Genomic DNA, 23,140 nt, shown 5'->3' on the forward strand with positions numbered 1-23,140 from the left:
TCGACTTGAGCAGCTGTGGTGTGATGCATTGCCTCTTTAAGGCAGACAATCCAAAGAGAGAGAGAGAGAGAGAGAGAGAGAGAGAGAGAGAGAGAGATGGAGAGGTGGTGGGGGTAGAGAAAGAGACAGAGAGAAGTGAGAGCCAATAAGAGGCTTTGGGTGCAGACACACTGTGACACCTTGTGGTGGAGAGTGAGGGGGTGGCAGAGATGGAGAGAGAGGGGGGCACCACTGGATAGAGAGAGAGAGAGAGAGAGAGAGAGAGAGAGAGAGATCAAAGCAAAGAAAGAGACAGAGGAGGAGAAATGAGGGTGAGAGATAGCAGCGTTGCAGTGAGAGTGAGCGAGCGAGCGCCCTGCCTGCCTTTGCAGCGAGTGTTTACTCCACTTTTCCTGAGAGCCGGTTATCTTCCCTCTGCGTGAGTCATGGAAGTGATTTAGGTGAGTGGAGCGGCGCAGAGCGGCAAGCGAGAGCCACAGATCTGTTTGTGTGTCTGCGCCGTGGGCAGGTAAGCTCGCTCTGCATCTCTCTCTGGGTTTAATTTCACAGTTTTTCTCCTTTTATCTGCTTTTCCCTTTTCTGTCTTCTGTGAAGAGGAGCAAACAACTTCTGCAGAGTTTGTGTCTTGTTTCTTCTCTTTTTACCCCTCCAATAGACTTCATTCTCTCAGTTTCTCCTCTCAGTGGAAGGATAGTTTGTGCTCATGCAGGCTGTACAGTGAGACTGTGTAAAGTGTGAAAAGCGTGCTGCAGTTTCTCTGACAGTCTGAGCAGCATTTAGTGTCTCTGTATTGACAGGCAGGCTCTGTGGGACTGAGGTTTGGAAGAGGATGAGAGGGAGATGAGTCAAATCTCTGCTTGAGGGATCAGGAGGGGAACAGCATCAGTAATGATCATCCTGATCTATTCGAGAGGAGAGAAAGAAAAAAGATTATCCTGCACAAATAAGCCCTGGCTGCTTGTCAGACTTTACGCATTTTTTTTTTTGGTTTGTTTTATCGTTTCACATCACAGCGTATCTCAAAATGTGTGCATCCGGATTTTGTGTGTGATGGATCTTTCCCCCAGGCATCCCATCACGTCCACGCTGGCTCAAGCGTGCGGGCCGTGGTTTTTTTTGGAGGCGTAGAAGGCAGGTGATCAGAGATTTGTGGCTCAGCCCTCCTGAATGACAGCTGAGCTCTATCACAGCTTTCATCATGACTCAAACTGGTAAACTGCAGCTCAGCTTGTGACACAAATCCCCGTCCCCTCAGCAATGTGGGAATAACCTGCCTTCATCTCACGGTTGGATTAGAGTGATTTACTGTTGCTCCTCATCAGTCCGGGTGTGTTTGTGTGGGGTGTGACCTATAATGGTGCCTAATGGCATCATGTGTTTTCCAAGAGGACACTGTCAAACGGGACACTGTCGCCAGCCCCATGTAGTTGTAATATGGCATTTGTTATTAATGTTAGCTCTCCTCGTGACCCCCATCGAAACTACAACTGGCAGAGGTGCTGGACAAGAATTAATGGACCTCTTAAAATTAGAAATTACATTTATTGCAGGCTGGATTTACCGTCAGCAAGGACCTCCATCACTCTCTGTGTGTAAAGGACAACTCCAGAGGATACTTTTATCTTTGTTGGCTGGCCCACAAAACAATCCTCAACACAGGCCTTGATTGAATATACAAAATATTAGGGTCATCTCACTCACTCCTTCTCCACATTGTTATCACGTGGCTTCAAAATGCTTCTCATTGATGTAGCTGCTTCTCCTTACCTGCATCCGCTCTGTTGTGATTGGTATAGATTTTATACGGGGGAATCAATGTGGAACATGACTTTTACCTGGACTGACCTCATCTGTGTGCTCCATGGTAAATAATAAAAAAAAGCGTCCCTGACATGTTTTTACATCCACTTCATGGATTTCTTTCTTGCTCTGTGTGAGCTGTCTTGAACTTTTCAAAACTTTAACCACCTTCCTCAATCCTCAATATTAAAATTTCAGTATCACAGCTGGGTGAAATAGCTCACGCTCCAGGATCAATAAACAGGCAGGAACAATGTGAGGGAGAAGCAATGCGGCTTGTAAACAAATGTAACAATTTGTGCCGAGGTAGCTACGCTTACAAATCAGTGTAATTTTGTTAACGTCAAAACTATTGAGCGAGCACAAAAACTAAATTGGAGGAATAAAGATTTCAGATTGTGCAGGGACGAGTTTTCAAAACAAAACCACTGTTTTCTACATCGAGCAGAAACTTTGACAACTCATATTAACTGAACTTGCTTAGATCTGGGGCGCAAATCATCTTGAAGATACAAAGTTGTCAGTGCTGACGCAGGTCTGGCCTTATGTGGTCTCATGTGTTGTCCCATTGTGTTTACAAATCCTGTGCTTTATTGCAGCAGTAACCACACCCAGCAGTGATTTCACAGTGCACTGACACACCCCAGAGTACACTTCAACATCACTGCAGCGAGGTGACAAATTAAACCACTAGAGATTTTCAGATCTTCACTTAGATGTCAGGTTGTTTCTTTAAATATTGCAAGTGTCAAAGCTGATATGAAGCCTGAGGCAGGACATGTTTACATGACTGAATATTAAACACAATCACAATCCTTATTAAACCTAACCATAACCAGAGTTCTTTCTGCATAAACTCTGAACTTCACTCTGTGGTGCTGGATGCTTTGCACATCCAGCATCCATCTAGCTTGTTTGCGTTTCTGTCCTGAAGCAAATGTCAGGCAGCAGTTGTTTTGGTAGCAAAAACAAATTAGTAAGATAGTTTCTTTTTTGAGGAGACTGGATTGCACATCGATTCCTGATCAGCTCTGTTGTTAGCAGACCTCCTGACAAATCATGATTCACGGTTCAATCTGGTAAAACCGCCATGTACCTCCTAGTCAGCAATGTTTCTCACTGCTAACACAACACAGAAAAACAAGTAGAAATCAGTAGTCAAAGATCAATTTCAATATTTTAAAACAGCCAAAAACAACCTAATTTTTTATTTTATTTAAAAAAAAAAAGCATCAATCCAGATTGGAACAATGGAGAGTATGTTTTGTTGTTTTCTCCTCTTCAGCTTTCCCTTTAACAAAATAAGGTGAAAAATGTGGAAGGTGGGTGGACTGCCTGCTTTTACACAACAAGCAAGCAAAGTCTACAGAGCCATCTGCTCGCACCAGAATTTAGTTTTTAATCACGGCTGCAGTCTCACAAGAACCACACTCCCTCTCACTCCTGCAATTTAGCATCTTGTACTCAGAGTGAACAGAACACACAGCATAACATGTTACGTGCATCGAATCCAAGAAGAAATCCAAGCATGGCTTCAGCGCCATAAACAGATGCTGCATTTGGAAAATGAGTATGCGATTTGCTGCATGTTGCCTCGGTGTCGACACTGGCAGAGTTTTTTCTTCTTTTATTTTTTAGGGTTTCTCTCATGTTACAAAAAGGTGAACGAGGCACACTTATCTTAGAGTGGTCCTATTGGATGTAGAAGAACATGCGTGTGTTTGTACGAGATAAAAATTGTTCTACTTCTCACATGGATCTAAATGTTCAAATTGATGAAAAATATCTTGCTTTCATTAAGGACAGTGACTGACAGCGCCAGAATAAATCAAATCAAGATTCAAGATATGCAAATCGACAAACCTGCATGTTTTTAGATGATAGAAAATAGCTCCACAGTGGAATTAATAAGACAGCATTGCTCTGGAGACGGTCGATAATGAGCCTGTTTTTTTCTTTCTGTCTAAACACAGATGTAGTGTTTTGGAAAAAAAAAGAGCACTTCCACTGGAGATTGCTCTGTTTGTGAAAGTCTGAGTAAGTCTTAAGTCTGACTAACCACGCAGTTCCCTGTATCAAATGGCCAGACAGTTCATTAGAGGGTGTGTGGGTGAAAACGCATTACAGTCTTTTAAGTTCAAAAACAAAATGCATCACCACATATTGCTTTGTTCTTCCTCCTCATGTGTCTTTTTCTCTTTCAGGCGGTCTCATTTTATGATCACGGATCCATGCCAGTCCACAGAATCCTCCCACAAACAACATACGACCTGACCACATCAGCAGGCAGGTAAGAGGTTAAGTCAAAGACAAAGTTTGTTTTAAAAGTGCTGAGACTGTGAAGCATTTTCTCACACTGCTGATAAATGAGTTATGATGGCACATTTTAATTGTTTCCACTTTTGTCACCAGCACAACCACAGCACCACCTAACAGCCTCTGTCACCACTACATCTCAATGTGACAGTTTTCTGCTTTAATTAGATGCAAAATCTAAAAACACCCTTTGTGTCAAATTGATGATTTATGCCTTCGAATAACCAGGAAGAAAGAGCAGCAGAGATTCAGCTTATCATTCTACTCATTGATAGGATCTTTCCATGTGATCCTGATCAAACTGAGGTAAAAAAACAAACACTATATCACCTCAGAGAAGAAAGGTAACAGAGAACTCTGTATAGATTAAGCAAAAGTTGGTGACACCTCAGAAAATTAGACACATTACTTATGTTAACTTCGTAGCATTAATCATTCAGAAGGAGTAGCTGCTTCTCAATGACAGCAACAATTAAAAGTTTCCCATGGCTCGGTTCGCTGATCCGCTGTGGTGAGACCCCAACGTACGTGTGCATTAAAGATTCATCTAAACAGCTGCTCCTGGCTCAGGACAGCATGTGTTCATGTTCCAAACTGTGTTTCTGAGTAGGAAAAATCACAGGCTCTTCTTTGATAAACATCCAGGGCTGTTTTCACTGCAATAAAAAAGGAGAGGTTTTTAACATCAGTAAACTTGAATCGATCCTGAGAGGGGAAAATATGGTGCTGCCCTTCTAAGTGAGAGATGCTGAATGAAGAAGGGCTGCAACTACTTCGGTTTGACTTAATAACTTATGAAATGTTCAGCCTGTACAGTGTTAGAAAATAGTGAAACAGACTGGTGATGTCTTTGCTTGTGTTGTCTGTCCGACTGTTCATAATGTCACATTTAAAAAAGCAGCAAATGATCACGTGTGAGAAACCACAGCCTCATTCTCAACCACGGCTATCAATTATCCAAATTGTCCTTGAGTAATCAGTTAATGGACTAACCACTGAAGCACTAAACTCAATCTTCTATGTATTTCAGTATCAAACTCTAATGTGTCTTTCTGTCTGTTGTGAATTGGTTCAGTGTGATTTCTAACCGCACAGAGTTTGTGTGAACTTTGATCTTGAAGTGCGAGATGAGAGTCAAAGGAGAGCAGCATCTTCGGCAATGCGTCTGTTGTCTCTGGAAGATTAGCTTTTTAATTTCTCTTGTGTTTCAAAGGCGTTTGATCAGCCTCTCTCTAACTTTTGACAACTTAGAAGAGGAAAGCCTACAGCAGTCCCACAAGGCTTAATTACCCCTCAGACTGATAACAACCCAGTAAGAAGGGAGGACGAGAAGAGAACAGGAACTAAGAGGAGATAGAGATGGTAGGATTAATGTAGATTGCCTGATATTACCTGGCCTCTGATCAAAAGACTGTGTTGGCAGGCGGAGCACATAATCCTCTCAATTTCTCTTTTCAGTGCCAAAAACTGCTGGTGCTGTGTAGCTCAATGGGCAGAGCAAGACATCACTGACCAGCCTGTTCCCAGTGGGAACACTCATTCTTCTGTAAATACATATCTGAAGCACTGAATCACATTAAAGCTTTCATCAAATAGCACAGGTCAGGGCACCAACCTCACAGTTCTGATGCTGGGGACATTTTTGCAGCATTTTTTCCATGTCCATTCTTCCATTTGGCTCAATTGTATTCATAATCATATTCATATTAAGCACTTCTGGACACATTTTCTTCTTTCATCATTATCTTTTTCTCCTCTGAAGCACTGATCAAAGTTCTCTGAAGTTATTGTCCGGATATTTACTTGAGGTCGTTTTAACATTTTGTGTCAGAGGACAAGAGAGGTGCTCGAAACGCAAAACACTGACAGAAATTTAGATCATTCGCGTACAGAGTACATTTCAAAATTATGACTAGTTGCTTATTAAAAATAGCTTTATTGCTTTTAGTATAACATGATATGGCTTCTTATACAGATAAAAGTCATTCTGTTTTTCTATCTTATCTTAATATGGATGAATATATTATTGAAGGAGTTTGAATCAAATAGCTGATGTGTATACACAGAGGAACAGACACATGTTCAATACAGAAAGCACCTAAACCTTGTTAACACAAGAAAAATCTCTCTCTGCTGCAACTTCTCATTAAAATTAGTCATGTGTTTATGTCCTCTACTGAACGTAAGATCACAAACCATGCTATATCAGGTCTTGTTTTGAATGGCATAGATGTAGTCAACAATATTCAAGTCAATAAACCTGACAGAAAATGTTGTTTGCAACCCATTTTTTATGGCTAGAACATACTGTTATACAGTAGCGTTTTTGAGTGTGCTTTTAGCTTCCAGGTAAAACAACATGTATCTTGTCTTTTAAAGGCCTAATGGTCAGTGAAGAGCTACAGCAGAGTGGTTCAAAGGTCCAGTGCGTCAGATTTAGGGGGATCTATTTATAGAATATGACAGAAATGCAATATAAAGTTTATACCTATGTTTTTATTAGTGTATACTTATCTGAAAATAAGAATCATGATGTTTTTATTGAGCCTTTGTCCCCCAGTGTTGCACCTCCATGTTTCTACAGTAGCCTAGAACGGACAGACTAAACACTGGCTCCAGACAGGGCAAGCGGGGATGACTGCAATGCAAAACTACACTCGTAGATGCCACTAAATCCTACCCAGATTTATACATTGGGGGAAACTTTCTGGCTTGAAACACAGCAACTTTATCCTCACAGAGATGTCATGATGTTACGCTGCTTGAAAGGAAAAAAAAGATAAAGATTATAAGATGCACTTGGTCCCTAAGATAAATCTTCTTATAATTGTGTCATATTAACAAATAAAAATAAGTTATTATATTGTCATAGTCAATATTCCTGATGTTTGGATGAGTGTTTATTGTTGAATAGGTTTACACCAAAAGAAACACTTCCATGGTGTGATCCACCTCCACACTGAAGGTTAACTTCTAGAGGAGATATCAAATGATGACATATGATGATATCAGATATGAGAAGAGGTGAAAGTAGTGTCCGTGTCTAATGATTCAAATATCCACTTTCACCTCTGTTGGCAAAAGTGTAATTATGACAAAGTCATGTGGGGCGGAAAGAGGACGAGTGGATGAGTACCATCGTCAGAGAACACACACCATCCGTCTGACCGAGGAGGCGATAATCAGACGTTCAACAATGGTGCTCAAGCTCAAGTGACTGTTGTGTTCAAAGACTTGAAGAGATGTTTTATATTTTGCAAATTAGTGATGTTTAAAGTCAGAATGAAATGGATCATGATTGCTGACACAGGATGTGGGAAAGATGATTTAATAGCGCAAACTAATGGGCTGACATTGGTCAGACAGAGAAAAGCTGTTTTATTTTGTTGGAGGCAAAAAGAGATCGTTCAGTAATCTGCAATGTTTCTATTGATTATTGGTTTATATGAAATCACTAACAACTAATGAATGAACAAACAACTACTGAGCTTCTGATGAGTATGTGTCATCATTGTCACATAAATAATCTAAATAATGTGTTGTAGTTGGAAATGGCAAAAGTCTCAGTTAGTGTTAGAGTTGCGATATCACAATATAAAACTATTATTATTACTATATACTATACTTACTATACCGAACAATAGCAACAATGTATCATATTTTATGACCATATGTTTTTGATCTCTAATCTTAATCTGTAATGTAATTATTCCAATTAGTATTATATGCAATATTCTGCTTTGAAACTTAAATCCCCTCAGCCCTCTGAGACCCTGATGAGGATAAGTGGTTATGGAAAATGGATGGATCCATGTAATAGAGTAGAAATGTAGATACTAGTACCTCAAAATTGTACTTAAGTGCATTGTCTTGATTAAAGGACTTGCGCTACTATTGCAAATAATATTTGCATTTATGCTACAGTACTACCGCCACCAATAATAATACAAATAATCATGATAATCAATATGAATTAGTGGCCATTGGTAATCTAATTCAATAAGACATACACCGCTGCCCACAAAACAAAGGAACGGTCACTAAAGATTAATTTAAATAAATGATAAGCAGTAATGTTATGGTACATAATGACTAATAACCAAATCCGCCACACAGTTCAGTATCACTGTCATCATATTAGAGCCAGAAGGATAATCATATGGAGCTTATCAATCCTTCATTGATATCAGCAACCTGGTCAGCCATGAAGAGCACACAAGTCAAATTCCCAACGCATGGTTTGACTGTGACTCAGATCAGGGATTATTTCACTAATTAGTGAGGATCTGCTCCTAGTCTTTGACACAAACTGAAGCTCGCCAGTGATCAGAAAAGTGTTTGACATTCAGGGCTCACTCATTTTTTGCAAATCCCAGGGAGGATTTCATCACAGACTCCTGCCTGCTAGTGAGCTCTCAAATTCAATTTTCTTCTTTTCCATTTCTACCCTGCAGCCATGCTGTGCTGTAGCAGTTGTTGGTCCTACAGTATGTGAGCATGCCACAGTGACATCATGCTTTTGTTTTCCATTGGAATACTGAGCAGCATCACGAGGGTGTGACTTCCATGCTGCGATGTGATCTGATGTAGGTGTAGTGGTGTGATACGCTTCCAGAGGAAAGCTAATGGTTGACTCACTCCTGAGCCACAATAGTCCCTGGAGGTGATTTTATCTTTACTGTTCACTTTACTTCCCCTTTACATTTTGTTCACCAATGTACATCATTCTACAACAATCTTGCTAACGCTCATTTGCAAACTCAATAGCATGTTAGTTTAGGAACGCTAATAGCATAATAGCGTCACACAGTTTATTCCAAAATATATATTCATAATTACCCCCTGACTCTTGTCTAATGACGGTCTGCAGTTTGTGACCATAGCTGAACTTGAGGCAAACCCTGACCCTGCGAGCAGACCACTGAGCGTGGCGCGACCAGGCCTGGCTGCTTCAGTTTCATGGTCCTGGAATTGTGCATGCTGGCTGACTGTCACTCTGTCATGGCTATGGGAATTTAATCAACAAATAACAAATGTTGTTCATCCCAGAATTAGAGAAAAATCAACAAATCCTCAACAAAATATGCTTTGTGCTTTGTTTGTTTGGTGATGCCTTTTCTCATCTGACCCCTACATCATTTCTGTGTGCCTTCCAGTTAATCACTGCTCAAAACTAAATCCATTTGCACACAAAAAACACTTAATTAGGCTCACAGTTTGGGTTTAAATAAGTACTTTATTAAGGTTAGGGGAGCTTCGTTGTCATGGTTGCAGTAATAAACACCTGCTAAAGGTTTGGAAACAATTATTGTCACAGAAAAAAAACAATCTTGTCTTTCATTCAGAAACAGGAAACTGTCAGTTGTCCCCTGTGTTGTGTGTAATGATGTTTTATTGATCCGCCCCAACCTCATATCTACGTTGACTTTTTTGATCAATAATAACGTTATCTGACTTCTAACTTTGCTCCTGTTATAATTACGACAGCTAACAGGGCAAAGGGACACTCACATATAAACATATGTTGTTTTGTGGCGCTGCTGAAACAACTGATGCTGTCTTCCAGTAGAAGTTACCTACTGGTGATACTGGAGTGCTTTTGTTATCTCTTAAGCTGTTTCATTTGGTCTTCAGGTTCAATGAATAAAACAGCTTTCAAGCACTGTGTCCTTCTGAGGATTCAGTCTCAGTCATGCAAACTTGTCACCCCTTAGCAAGAATCATTGTTTTCCAAAATATCCAAAATAAGTCATTTGTGTGATTCATGTGGATCCAATTGAGTTTTTGAAATTCTGCATTTAGGATTTCTTGTTGTCGGCAGACCAATTTTTGGCTGCATGCATGCCTTAGGATCACTTACAGTAGCATTATGATAACATTAATTGTTGGTCTTGGACTGTAATTAGCCTGATTACATTGAGTTGTTTCAATGTAGCAAATCCTAACGTTAGATGGATGTAAAGATATGTTAGCCAGAGTATTTGTTATTCCAGGGTCCGCTTGTATAACGTTATTGATGTTAAGGCTGTGGGACTACTCGTTTAACGTAACTGACATTTTGTTGACAAAAACAACATAAGTTGAGCTTCTCAGACAAAGTGCCAGCTTAATGTTAACACTTAATGTGAAATTCCTAAATGTCTTTAATTGACCAGAGCAGTTGCAATAGATGAAGTGAGTGAGTGAAAAACACGCTCTTTACCACCTGCCCCCACTAAATATACTGAGATTTCCAACCACTCCATTACATAACTCAACAGAACTGTACAAAAAAGGTAAAGAATAAAAGCAGTAGTAACAGTATGGTACAGTTTCAAATAGGCATAAATACAGATATCTGCAGTACAAACACAACACAGCAGCAGACGGTTTTCAGCTTCAGTAGCCATGCACGATATGAAGTAGATTATGCTCTAATTGACAGGGACTGTAGGTTTGGTAAACGCTGAGTGACTTTTTGTGAGCTTTGTTCAGCACCTCTTTGCGTTTATTCCGTGCGAGATGATGTGAAATATGAGCCGCTGCTATGTTTAAAATGTCCCAGCAGGCAGCTACATACAGTACACAGCTTCTCAAGTCTTAATAAGCTGAGTTTGTCTCTTCTGAAGGCAGCAGGCTTGCCAGGCGTCCCCACCTTTGGAGGACCCAGTTTCACAGTTTCCTGACAGAACCCTTTGATCATTGTGGAAGTCAGCGACATGCGACAAAAAGCATCTGACTGTTATTTTCTACAAGCACAGAGTCTCAGGTTCGTTCTTGGAACAGCTTGAAGAGACGGATGATGAGAATAGTTAGTAAAATAATTTTTTATAATAATTCTTGTGCCAGATCTGTTAGTGGGGATCCAGTTGTCTTTAAGCCAAGGTCCTTAAAAAACAGAACTAAGACAATGTGACAATGTGACCGTCAAAATTATATTTTAAGTCCAGAACCAGATCACAATTGAACAATATATGAATATAAATATACTTTATACAACATACATCAACCAAAACAGCACATATTTCTAAACTGTCCATTATTTGAGCTTTGTAGAAATGATGATTTGTCAGATATATATTTTGAAAATGAAACTCCCAGTATGTTGTTACAGTGGTATTTATTTCTTTAGTATTGACTTGTAAAGAAATAGCTCATGGGGATAAAACACTTGCATCATTGGTTACCAGTGTTTACTACTCTTGTATTAATCATCACTAGCGGTATCATCTGATACATCACATCATTTTTTAGACTATTTTTACATTTGTTCTTGTTGGCTCTTCCTCTCCAGATTGTGAATAAGGCAAATGAATCCAGACCTGTACAGCATTATTTAGTGGACGTGTGTGCCACTGGTTGCTTGGATTTTTGGGAAGCTGGTGAGGGATCAGTTTTATTGTATTGGTGTATTAATTTAAGGAAGGTTACAGTTGTCTTAAATCTGATGTTTTTTTCCTTACACAAAGTTATGTCTCCCATTAGTGAACTTTTGTTTGTCATGATTATTTACGTTATTACTACTACTGCTCTTTATTGCATTTTCTTTTTTACACCCATTTTTCCACCTCAACCAAGTGTAAATATTACCCTTTCTGCAAGATTTTTTTATGTTCGTTTTCTGGGATTTGTGAAAATAGTATGAGTTCATCTTTTCTTCTTCTCAGAGGAATAGTATCACCGTGGACCAGACAAGTGCCTCAGCAGTCTCAGAACAAGAAAAGTGTTAGCTCCAATTCCTCAATGAAAGTGAAAAGCTGTTTTTATGAAACAATGTACATCATACATTACGATCTCAGTCAGAAAATTAGATTTGATTCAACCTGCTACATGCATGCAAATGTTCGATAAATCCAGAGCTGAAGAAAAAGAGGGATATGAGAAGTGTATTGACTAACTGAATTAGAATTGATCTAGTGAGCAGAGAGAAGATTGTTTACACTTCCTGCTGTGGATTGTTATGATGGTGGTAAACTCTGACAGAGCCAGGCTCTCATTATTCCTCCAGGCAGACGTGCAGTCCTCAGATTGGGAATGAAAGTGACTTCAGATGGTTTAAAAATCTTAATTGATGAAGCTGAGGTTGGCGTTGGAGGTCCTTCTCTTCTCCCACATGCTCCTCTCATCAAAACAGCTTCTCACTAAAGCAAAACAGTCACAGGGAGAGCTGCTGCTGCTCTCAGCCAAGATAGAGATTCAACAAACAAAATGAAAAATGTTTTCTTCCAGTGCATCCATGTCTGCACTCTAAAGGCTAAGAGATAAACTGTGAGACAGAGCACTGTCCTCAGCTAATCCTTTTAAGAGCACCAAAACAAAATCCAATCCAGAAAGATCCCGTTTTAATGTAAATGAATTTCTTTAATGGCATCATTTGTTTGCTGGAGCAGAGCGGCTATGTGTTAACTCGCTGATAATGTAGAAATATACAAATTAAAATGTTCGTCTGAATGGGTTAATGTAGTGTTAATACAGTATATTCCAAATAATTGTTTTTATGGCTTTTGAATTAGATCAGATTTTTTTCCTCTAATCTATTTCAGCTTAGTTCAGTCACTCAGACTCTATGTAATATAATTCAGTTCAATTCCATTCAAGCCTATTTCAATTAAAACAAATCAAGTTCTGACATGTTACAGCATCATTTAAAACAGACCTGCTTACTCATTTTAATCAGTAGATTCTGTTTACTGATGACTTTCATGTCAGGATAATGAGGATGGGGTCTGAGACCCTGCGGTGGATGAACTCTGGTATGATTTCAGCAGGTGAAGAAAATGTCAAATTCAATGAGATGATAAGATGTTAAATTCAGCATGAAAGTTCGCCTCGGAAAATGTTAACTCAATATCCACATGCTAGCTTTTAATGGGGCATTGACCTGACGACAAGTATGACCTTTCATGTTGAATTTGAAATTTTATTTTATGATTTTTGTTTTGTCAAACAACTTTTTTTGCATAGAGCGTGTACAATGACTGAAATTGGAAGAATATAACCAGTTACAAAAGTGGCTATAAAGGATAGAACAGGCATCTATCATTAGAACCGCAGTTCTCAAAGTGTGGGGTGCGCCCCACTGGTGGGTCTTTATTCAGACATCCCAACTCTCCCATAAGTTCCCGCATTTTGATAGCGTCTCCCTGAAGCCCGCAAATGAGATCCAATCTCCCTGAATCTGGAGCAAGACCTCACACTGGACTAGAAAGTGACTGCGTCTCTGTGTTTGTGTGACTATAAATGCAGCGTGTGTGAGAGCAAAGCGTCCTTATAGCTGTATGTTGCCACTTATTAGAGCGATCACCCACCCCCGGGGGCAACACCAAGTGTAACAGGAAAATGTTACGCTTGGCGTATTTCATTAGCATTGTGTTGGAGTGATGGGGGCAGGTGGGGCTTGAAAATTCCCCCTTGTACAAAGTGGGGAATGACCTAAAAAGTTTGAGAACCACTGCATTAGAATAAGATAATTCATAACAAGAATAAGAATGTAATAAAAATAAATATATAATAATAAGAATGAATAAGAATCTACAGCCACTCTGGTGCCTGTACTAGACACAGTGGTGCTAAGTTCTAATCAGCATGCCAACATGCTCACAATAACATTGCTAGAATGCTGATATTTAGCAGGGATAATGTTAACCATGTTCAACATCCATGTTGGCACGTTTGCGTTCTATCACAATATAGCTGAATGTATGAAAGCAGTTGATGTACAAACCTAAACGTCTCAGACGCAACACGAAAACACATGACAAGTCAGGAGAAAGCAGGACAGTGTGATCTGTGACAGGCCGGAGACAAGAAGTACTTGACTCACTGAGAAGCGGTAAAAGATTGTAGCATTAGTCATCAAATGACGGTTATTTACATCAAACTGAGATATTAGAGAAAAACGCGAGTGTGGGTTGTACGCTAGAGGAAGCTGTGCTGTGCCGAAACAGGACGCCTTCCAAGAACGGGACAGCCTCTCGCTTGTCTGATTGATGAGTATTCTGGAAAACATCATTTTGAACTCCCAGTGATCTCTGGAGGATTTATTAGCATCCTATTATGTTCATCTTATAGTAGCAGCTTCTGTGGTACACTCTTGGCAGGCACCTGAGTAATGATGGTTTTGTTGCTCTGCACTCACTCAGGCTACATTCACAACATGGTTTTTTGGCTCGGTTCCAAATTTCTGCTCTATACGATGTTTTGGATCATAGTTCCCATCTCTGCTTGGATGTAATAAAATAATCTTACATCAATATGGGCTGACAGCAATGTCAAGAAGTGTTCAGAGTGTAACAAAAGCCTTCACACTTTGATTTGCTGCCAGATTTACACCCAAGTTGGTAATAACCAGAATTATGACCGCATGTCAAGTGAAAGATGGATGACTAACAGGGTGAAATGAACATGAACTCTGAAGTGCAGACTACATGTTGTGGACAGATTATATGAAAACCGTGCTCCTCCACCATGAAATATGGTATCATGAATTAGACTTCAGTAGTGTAGTGTACTTAGTAAGTAAGATTATAGTTATTGAAATGAATGATAAAACTTGTAAAAACTTGTAATTATTTCCTCTTAAATATATTATTTACCACCTCTAAACTAGAGTAGTTAAAACAAACCAAAATATAATGAATGCATAATTCAGGTATGGTAATTGCTAAGATCTAGGAGTTATTGCTGAAAAGATTGCAATAAACACAAGCAGTCAGGTGATTGGACAGCTTTTGAAGCAGTTAAACGGTAAAATTATTCCCCAAACTTGTTCACTTGTTCATCACGGTTTACAGAACAACTTGGTTCATCTTTGACTTACTGTGCTCACTGTAGTTGTGCATGCTGACAGTTTTCCTGTGTGATGAAGCATTATTGACATGCTGACATGTTGTGTTCATATTGTGTGTTTTACCTCATGATCAAGGGCTTTAGATAATCTAACTGAACTGGTGAGTTGTTTACAACCTGTCTCGTCATCTGATTGCTGGTGTGTTTTTGCCCTGTCTGACCTCTTATAGAAATGTCGCCTGAGGGGATTGGGGGATTCATGGTTCAGTTAACAAAGTGCACAGTTTCCAAGCTTCAATGAATGCTGCTTTCTTTTACAACCCCGATTTTCCCCAAGTTCCAAAAACAATTTGACGTGTGGACTCACTCGTATCCAGATGAGCTTGGGACCTGGGATGTTTTTTGATGTATGACTTTGTCTTTGCATGGTACAGTCTTCACTTGTATTTGTAGATGCAGCAAGCCCATGTAGTAATATCCTTTGTACAATCATCTTGGTTTTAATGCCATGTTGTTTGATGGATTAAAGGTCACAGTGTTCAGTGTTCAGAGATTTCTTCAAATCTTCTGAATCTTTTAATGCTATTATAGATTGCTGATGGTGAAATCCCTACAAATTGTGCATAGTTCTTATACTGTTGGACTATTTGCCCACTCATCATCCCAACCTTGCTTCTGAACAACAGAACCTTTCGAGGATGCCCTTTCGTTCCCAACCATGATGCTTTCAACTGTCACTAATGAACTTATTTACCTGTAAAATGTTCCAGGTGCTTTTGAGTGTTCCACAGCTATCCTGGTCTTTTTTTTTTGCCCCCTGTCCAATAACGTGTTGCAGGAATGAAAGAGCATACATAGAGTTTGAATATTAAATATCTTGTCTTTATACTGTATTCAGTTAAATATAGGTCAGACAAATCATTGTATCCCATTTCAGCTTTTTTAGAATCAGGGTTGTAATCTTGACCATGATCTCTCTCCAGCCTCAACCAGTTATTTGTGTTTGAACCTGCTGGCAAAGCATGAACAATGGTTCACTCACATATGCGATCTCAGTGACCAGACTTGTCATCTCTACATTCATGTACATCTCACATAGACACAACATTCTTCTTTCTATATTATCATTCTGTTCACACGCTGTCCCAAATTATCACTTTCTCTTGACACTTATTATAGCAAAGGAAATCTGAATTGGGACACGTTCAACTGGAGCGAGAATCTCTGCTTTCCTTAATTATCATATCTCTGAATCATCATCTTGTGGAAAAAAATTGGGGAATTTTTAAAGGTCTGATTGAGCTTCAGAGCTTTGTGCGCTCTGACACCTTTCCCTCCTCCTCCTCCTCTCTCTCTGTGGAGCTGAGCTGTGGGATGATTTTACAGCGAATAGTATCGTTTCAGAGTCACAAAGATTCTGGGCGTCTCAATGCCACTCTGCCGCTGATGTTTCCATTACACTTGTCGCCATGGAGACTAACATCTTCTCCCCCATATTCCATTGCATCTCTACACTGAATCCCTCTGTTTCCCATATACGCATCTCCCAAACTAGTGGCAATGAGACTGCGCCCTTTTTACTGCTGTCTGCTTCGACACAGATTTCCCCTGTTCCTGCAGAGCTGAGTGAAAGTGATGGCCTTAATGACTTCTGTATTTCAGATGTGAAATCTCAGTTCACCCTGTGGACAGATAGCATGTACTTTGCATTTATGCTGCCCACAATGTCATGAGAGCAGAGTGACAAATAGCATGCATCTCACCTTGGGGCATTGTTGACTTCTCACAGGAGAGCTGTTTGTTATTGAAAATGTGGTTCAGACTAGCTTGACACTTCCCAGTACCCCCTGGTGCTTTCGTGCTGATAGAATTTTATTATTGGCACGTCCGGGGTGATATCATATCCCTTCGTCCTATTGCCCCACAGGCAAGTGAAACGCAATAACAGGAGAATTGATTATATGTGAACCACAGAGTAGCACTCAGAAAATGTGTTTACTGTAGTCTCCCTCCCGTCTAAATGCCAAGAATCAGCTCTCAGCAGACGCTCCTCTGCCCGATGAATGATTAATGAGTCAGAGTGCTTCCATAACCGGCTTCACAAACAAATTTCCACCCAGGTAGATCAGCAGTATGTCAATCCTTTGGCAGCGAAAAGGAAAATGCATCGACTTACATTCACGAAATTAGGTCTGAGAGTAGAAGGTTGCTGGTTTAAAACTGCGGCCCAACTGGGAAAAAAGCCAAGCATGCCCTGAGCTCTGCATTGATCTCAGTTCTTTTAGATTAACAAATGGAAGCAGACAGAAACTAAAGCAAAATATTTCATGGATGATGGTTATTATTTATTTATTGTCCGTCATGGACTCAACAGAAATTAGCTTTTTGTGATCATCTGTTATGGCACACTCATGTGTCCATGCACACACGTCTTTCTCTACTCTCATCTCCGGATGGCTGCCTGCTGACAGACTCCTAACAGGCAAGACCCACCTACTTGATAATTTGCAACCAATAAGAAAAGGACAAATGAGTTCCTGTGATGATGTTCTCATGATTGATTCTGATAATTAGCTTATCTGACAGACTAATTTTTCTTGGATATTTGTCATTTTTGGACTGCATATGGATGTTTTACTTAAGACTCGATTTTGTGCTGCAGGTCACCCCACTTCTTGAAACGATCATTGTAACACATGAAAACAATCAGAGGTTGTTGTAGATATTAGACTGGAATCCTTTGAATTTACAACTTCATCACATGCTCCTCATGGCATTATCCTCCTTATTTTTGATCAAGTATTGAAACATACACAGTGATGTGACTCATAAAGAGTGATGTAAAAACCACATAATGCCTGATCTGACAGGTCAGTCTGTATTCACATAGCACACAGATCAGAAAACAGGTAGGATCAAAAAGATCAGATTCACTGTTGTTGATTTTTCTGCTTACGCTGCACGCTAAGACTGTGTCATAGAATTCTGCAGCAGTGGAAATGTAGCCAAACTGATAAAGCCTCCAGTCCCTGAACCTAGCACAAAGAACCCACATCTACCCAGCTGAATGAGTCAGGGGCCAGTGCTCGAAGATTTGAATGTGATAATAAGCAGCAAGATACTGCTGTGTACTGCTCGGTGTCCACAGAGACTCCCAGCACATTTTTACTCAAATTCTGTTCTTGAGTGCAGTTCATAGACTATTAAAAGACTTTTTACTTTTGCATCATCATATTTAAATGTACTCTCCTGATCTGACATGTGATACACATCCCTAATATTTCCCTTCATCCCCTTCTTCCTCCTTCCATTCATCATCCTTTCTCCTGTCTTTCCTGCCGTGTTTCCTTTGTCCTCTCTCCCTTCTCTCTGTCCTTCTTTACATGTTCTCCAATATTTGTGATGCAATTAAAATATCAAAAATTAAAAAACAACATTTTTTTTGTTTTGAGTATTTTCAGTATTTCCTTGCACGGCGTTCATATTTATGTGACAGTTATTTAACGCTGTGCTGATTCTTCACTGCAGTAATTTCATTTTTGACATTTTACCACTGTAACATGGAAGAAATTTACTTTTTTCTTTTAAGTAAAGGATTTCATATTGCTTCTTCCACTGCTGGCTAACAGTCACAGGCAGTATCTCTCTGACATATAAACAACATTTTACTGTCTGTCAGAGCACGCCAAGTGAAACCAGCACCAGCAAAACTTAATGGAGCTGAAACCTTTCTGTGAAACAGCGGGGAGAAACAACATGTTTTCTCTCTCTGTCTGACACTTTTGTCAGCTTTGAAATATTCTGATGTTCCTTTGAGCAACACTCTAGTTGTTGGTGGTTTCTCTATATATCTGAAGCTGAGTGCTGCTGCAAACAGCATGCCAGCCAGGTTTCTTGGGGTAAATAAACCTAAGATAAGATAATGTTATCAGAGTTATCAAAGACCATTAACGTTTCCAAGGTGACCGTGTTTCTTAAAATGTCCCCCTCTCCAACACTTTACCACCCACCTCCAGTCCATTGCTTCTCACAGAAATTTTCCACCATTCTGCTCGGCGTTGACGTCACACAGCTGGACAAAAAAAGCTGGCTGAGTTAGTCATTCTGCCCCACGACTGATCCTGAACACTTCATGATAATCAGACATGCTGTTCCTGAATATTCTGCTTTGAATAGAAAAACTGACACATGAAGTCATACACTGTGACAATCAAGCCACTTTGATTCATTCAGAAGAGAAGGTTTTAAACTTGTGAGTACCTTTAATACATCAAACACTTCTAATTTAAATCAATACAGATTTATTTCCCCGGCTGTGAAGCAGCACAGATTTCCTGTTCTCTGCTACTTAGCTGAAAGACCTCTCTGTGTCACTTACATTTAAAATATTTTCAGCCACGTGTATGCTGGCTGATGAGCAATCACAGCAGGTACATCACAGAACACAACTTATTTCTTATTGTCTGAACTCCACTTATTTCTGTGTTTGGTCACAAGTTTAGAAGCACATGTTAGCAATGAATAAAAGTCAAGAAGAAGTCAAGAGGCTGAAAATTATTTATTTGCAATATCATAGAATGATGTAAAAACTATGAGTGTGCAATGTGTTTTAGTCAGTAGTCCAGTAAGTTCATGTTTACTGGTGTAAACACTTTTTATATGATATGATATGATATGATATGATATGATATGATATGATATGATATGAATATTTAATCTCACGAGGCTGAATCAAATCAACCAAGCCACTGTTTTAGGGTCTTTGCAAGGCCTCCACACTGTGTGGGTGGTCTCAGTCAAAAGTTGGAAATCATCAGAAAAACATGAATGAAATCTTAGATCATCCGTCCAAAACAGAGGCCTTAAAGGCAACACGTCCACAAGACAGGACAAGTTTTGGACAGAGACGGCCTTCACCAAGTTTATAGGATCAAAATCTCACAATGTGACTGCTGCTACAACCTGTGCCTACACATTAACCAATTAAAAGTCCTGCATGAAATGGTTCACAGTAGAACACTGAAAACACACACTTATTCAAATGTTTTTGAAAACCACCACTAAAGCTTGTTTTTTGTTTTGTTTTGTTTTTCGCAGCATTTTATAACAGTAGAGAGTCATGGAGGAATGATGATGGCGTGTCGCTGCTTTCATGTATTTTTAGCCACGTTATCATTGTGACTCTGAGGATGACCCACACTGAAATATCAGCATCAGAAATGCTTTCTAACCATGCAGGTTTTCACACAGAGTTTGCCTTGATATTTTGGAGCATAATGGTAACAATAAACACAGTAATAAAAAAGTAAAAGTACTGCAAAGGTCAGAATCGTAAATAGAAATGTACAATATAAAAAAGTCAAATATACTGTATGTTTTAAAACAAGGTATCTACATTTTGACTGGATTTTTTAGGTTGTTTGTAGTTGCTTAAAATTCATCTGGAACTTTTGCTTGAGCCAAGTCAAGTCCAAACATGAAGAAGTGCAGTTTATTGAGGTTTTAAGGTGAACCCAATACATCAACCCATTTTTAAATAGTAATGGCTCACTCATTTAGATTTAGAATGAAAGAGCACTGATATAGATCTGATTTTAGATGGGAACATGCAGGTTGTTCAGAAATCACTATAATCTGTTGATTCAATTATCACTACTTCTTATCATAACTTTCACTCATCTGAGATACAATATGGTACATTTAGAGACCAGAACATTAAAATGTAACCTTGTCATTTGAACACTAAAGCATATTTAAATTATTAACTCCCTTTGTTGTAAAGGGTTTATGCTATTAAATAAATAAATAAATAAATAAATAAATAAATAAATATATATATATATATATATACATATATATATTGTAAAGTCATTTACACAGCAGACTTATTATCACTCAAAAGTCTCCTTCACATCCATTTGGAACCCATTATCTTACCCAAAATCACCAGTCTATTCATGTCCACTGTGAATATCTAATATCTGTCCTCAAACTACTTTCAAATCAACAAATTAGCTTGTTGAGCATAAACAGGATTATTTTGGAAACAGCATGTTAGCCTGACTGAGTTATGTCACAATGGAAGGACAGGATGCTGGAGTGAATAAATCCTCCAGAAACAAATTAATAAATGGCAGGCAGACCTTGCAGAGTCACACACATTAATATTCAAGGACAAGGCCTCTGCACTGAAAGATTCTGCTCTCATTTATGTAAAAACAACAGTAAGTAGTAAAGACCAAAACTTTAAAGATGTAATTGTCATTTTATGGCCAGACACTCATTTTCACAGGCTGAAATGAGACTACTTGACACGCTGTAAAAACAGCTCTGGTGGGCTGCATTGTCAGCTCAGATGTTCTGTTAATGAGGTTTGGGTTTCTGTACAATGCTGCTTTGCTTGATTTCTTTATCCATGGTGGCTATTTCAGTATCTTCTTTATTCCTATGCACCATTTTCCCAGAAAAGCTGAGTGTAAAAGCTCCATGAGGTGCAGGTTGAATCACTGCTGAGTTATATAAAACACTGATAGGAGCTCGGAGCTAAGCAGAAAAATGTTGCAGATTGTTAGTGTAAGTGTTCATAAACCTGGAAGCAAAATCAACACGCTGTAAGTAAATTTTGTTCTTCTTCCCCATAACAGCCATGTCCCACTGGATCACACTTGAACCATTGAAGGCTCTTCACAGTTTTGGTTGAGGAGCTCAGCAGCTAACGTGGCTCTCGACAATTGTTTTGGACTGTAGCTGTAAATGGTGCTGAAAAAAGAAGACGTATTAAGAAGTGGCTGCAGCTTCCCACCACTGTGATTGCATTTTCCACTTTCCACACACAAATCAGACTCCCTACAGCGGAGTGTGCTGTCAGGGTCTTGTTTTGATCACTGTTGTTCACAGATATCAAACATCAGAAGTGAAACTTGCATCACTTCCTCCCCACTGCGATTCCTTGTCTTTCCCCAGCTACAAAATGAAGCACAGCTGTCACTGACAAGACTCATGACTTCAATTAACCGTTTTATTCCCTCTCTTTACGTCTAGTTTCTACAACTTAAATTAACAGTGTTAATGAAAAAGTAAACACTTTTTTTTATCTTTCTTTGAAGGACCATAACAATTTGTTTAAAACTTAATCTTTTAGCTCATTAACTATGTACTAAAAATACTATGTATTTTTCATTATCCAGTTTTTTTTTTTTTTTTTTTTTCATTATCCAGTTTTTTTTTTTTTTTTTGGTAACCACTGCTAAGTGAGTTTAACATGGATGTTCATGAAAAACTAATGGATTCCTAAAACTGAAGAAAAAAACAACTTGGAAGCATGTGTTAACAAATGGATTAAGAGACATAACAGGGAATCTGCTGGCCAGACCTCTTATTATACTTCTAATCAAATTTACACTCTTTTTATGCTGCTTGCATTTTTAGACCTCCTCAGTCTGGTTTCTTTCCAACTTGATGATGCTGCACGAGCGGCCTCCGTCGTTTGCTCTTGTGCCACCATGATAGTGATATTAGCCTTAGCACAACATCACTTTCATCGATGGAAAATGACATGTTGGTCAAGCTGGAATACGTAAATAATTGAACAGTAGCCGTGTGGTAATGATGGCAGAGTTCTTGGCTGCAGAGAGAGTCATTTGTGCTCAGAGCAATCTAAAAATTCCAGCCCACACCGGTGACTGGGGATTGGATAAGTACAGTAGCTAATGACTTAGTTTCAGCATTGCATCCAGCACAGCAAATAAAATACATTTATTACATGTATCTAATCACTGATGGACGCAGAGGAACAGCTAAACATTTGACACAACAAGCAAGAGAATGAGCAGTAGAGGAAGTGAACGAAGTCATCGCTAACTGTTAAGCTGAAGTACTAAACTACTGTCACGTTAGCTAGTATCCAATCCACTTTATTTATATAGCACGATTTTAGCCAACACGGGGTTTCCAAAGTGCTGCACAACAAGATAGAACACAATATATAGCACAATAGAAACAGAACAACACATGAAGTAGATAATAGAAAGATAGAAAAAAATAAAAATAAAATAAAAGGACTACCCGCACATGATAAAATAAATAAAACAGACAAAAATAAATCCGTAAATAACAATATGCATGTATACACATAAAATCAACCATCTACATGGTGTTAAAAACCAAAGAGAAGAGAAGTAGCACTAGCGCGTTAGCGAATAGTGTGTAAACAATTAGCAACAAAGTCGAGCGCTGTGAGCACACGCAGGCGAGTAAG

At 39.1% G+C, this 23,140-nt stretch overlaps 1 protein-coding gene across 2 annotated transcripts in view; it reads left to right on the plus strand.

The window, feature by feature from the left end:
• Positions 1-280: 280 nt before the first annotated feature.
• The window catches only part of LOC104925119 (alpha-1,3-mannosyl-glycoprotein 4-beta-N-acetylglucosaminyltransferase C), a 34,981-nt gene continuing 12,121 nt past the window's right edge, over positions 281-23,140 (plus strand). Inside the window, exons 1-2 of one of the 2 annotated variants that reach the window (XM_019262382.1) lie at positions 281-508; positions 4,005-4,090. In XM_019262382.1, coding sequence (XP_019117927.1) covers positions 4,032-4,090 — 59 coding nt within the window. In that variant the 5' untranslated portion in view covers positions 281-508; positions 4,005-4,031. The remainder of the gene's footprint in view (positions 509-4,004; positions 4,091-23,140) is intronic. The other variant, XM_019262383.1, reaches the window with a different exon arrangement.

The sequence above is a fragment of the Larimichthys crocea genome, chromosome X (genome assembly GCF_000972845.2).
Source record: "Larimichthys crocea isolate SSNF chromosome X, L_crocea_2.0, whole genome shotgun sequence".
Lineage (NCBI taxonomy): Eukaryota > Metazoa > Chordata > Actinopteri > Sciaenidae > Larimichthys > Larimichthys crocea.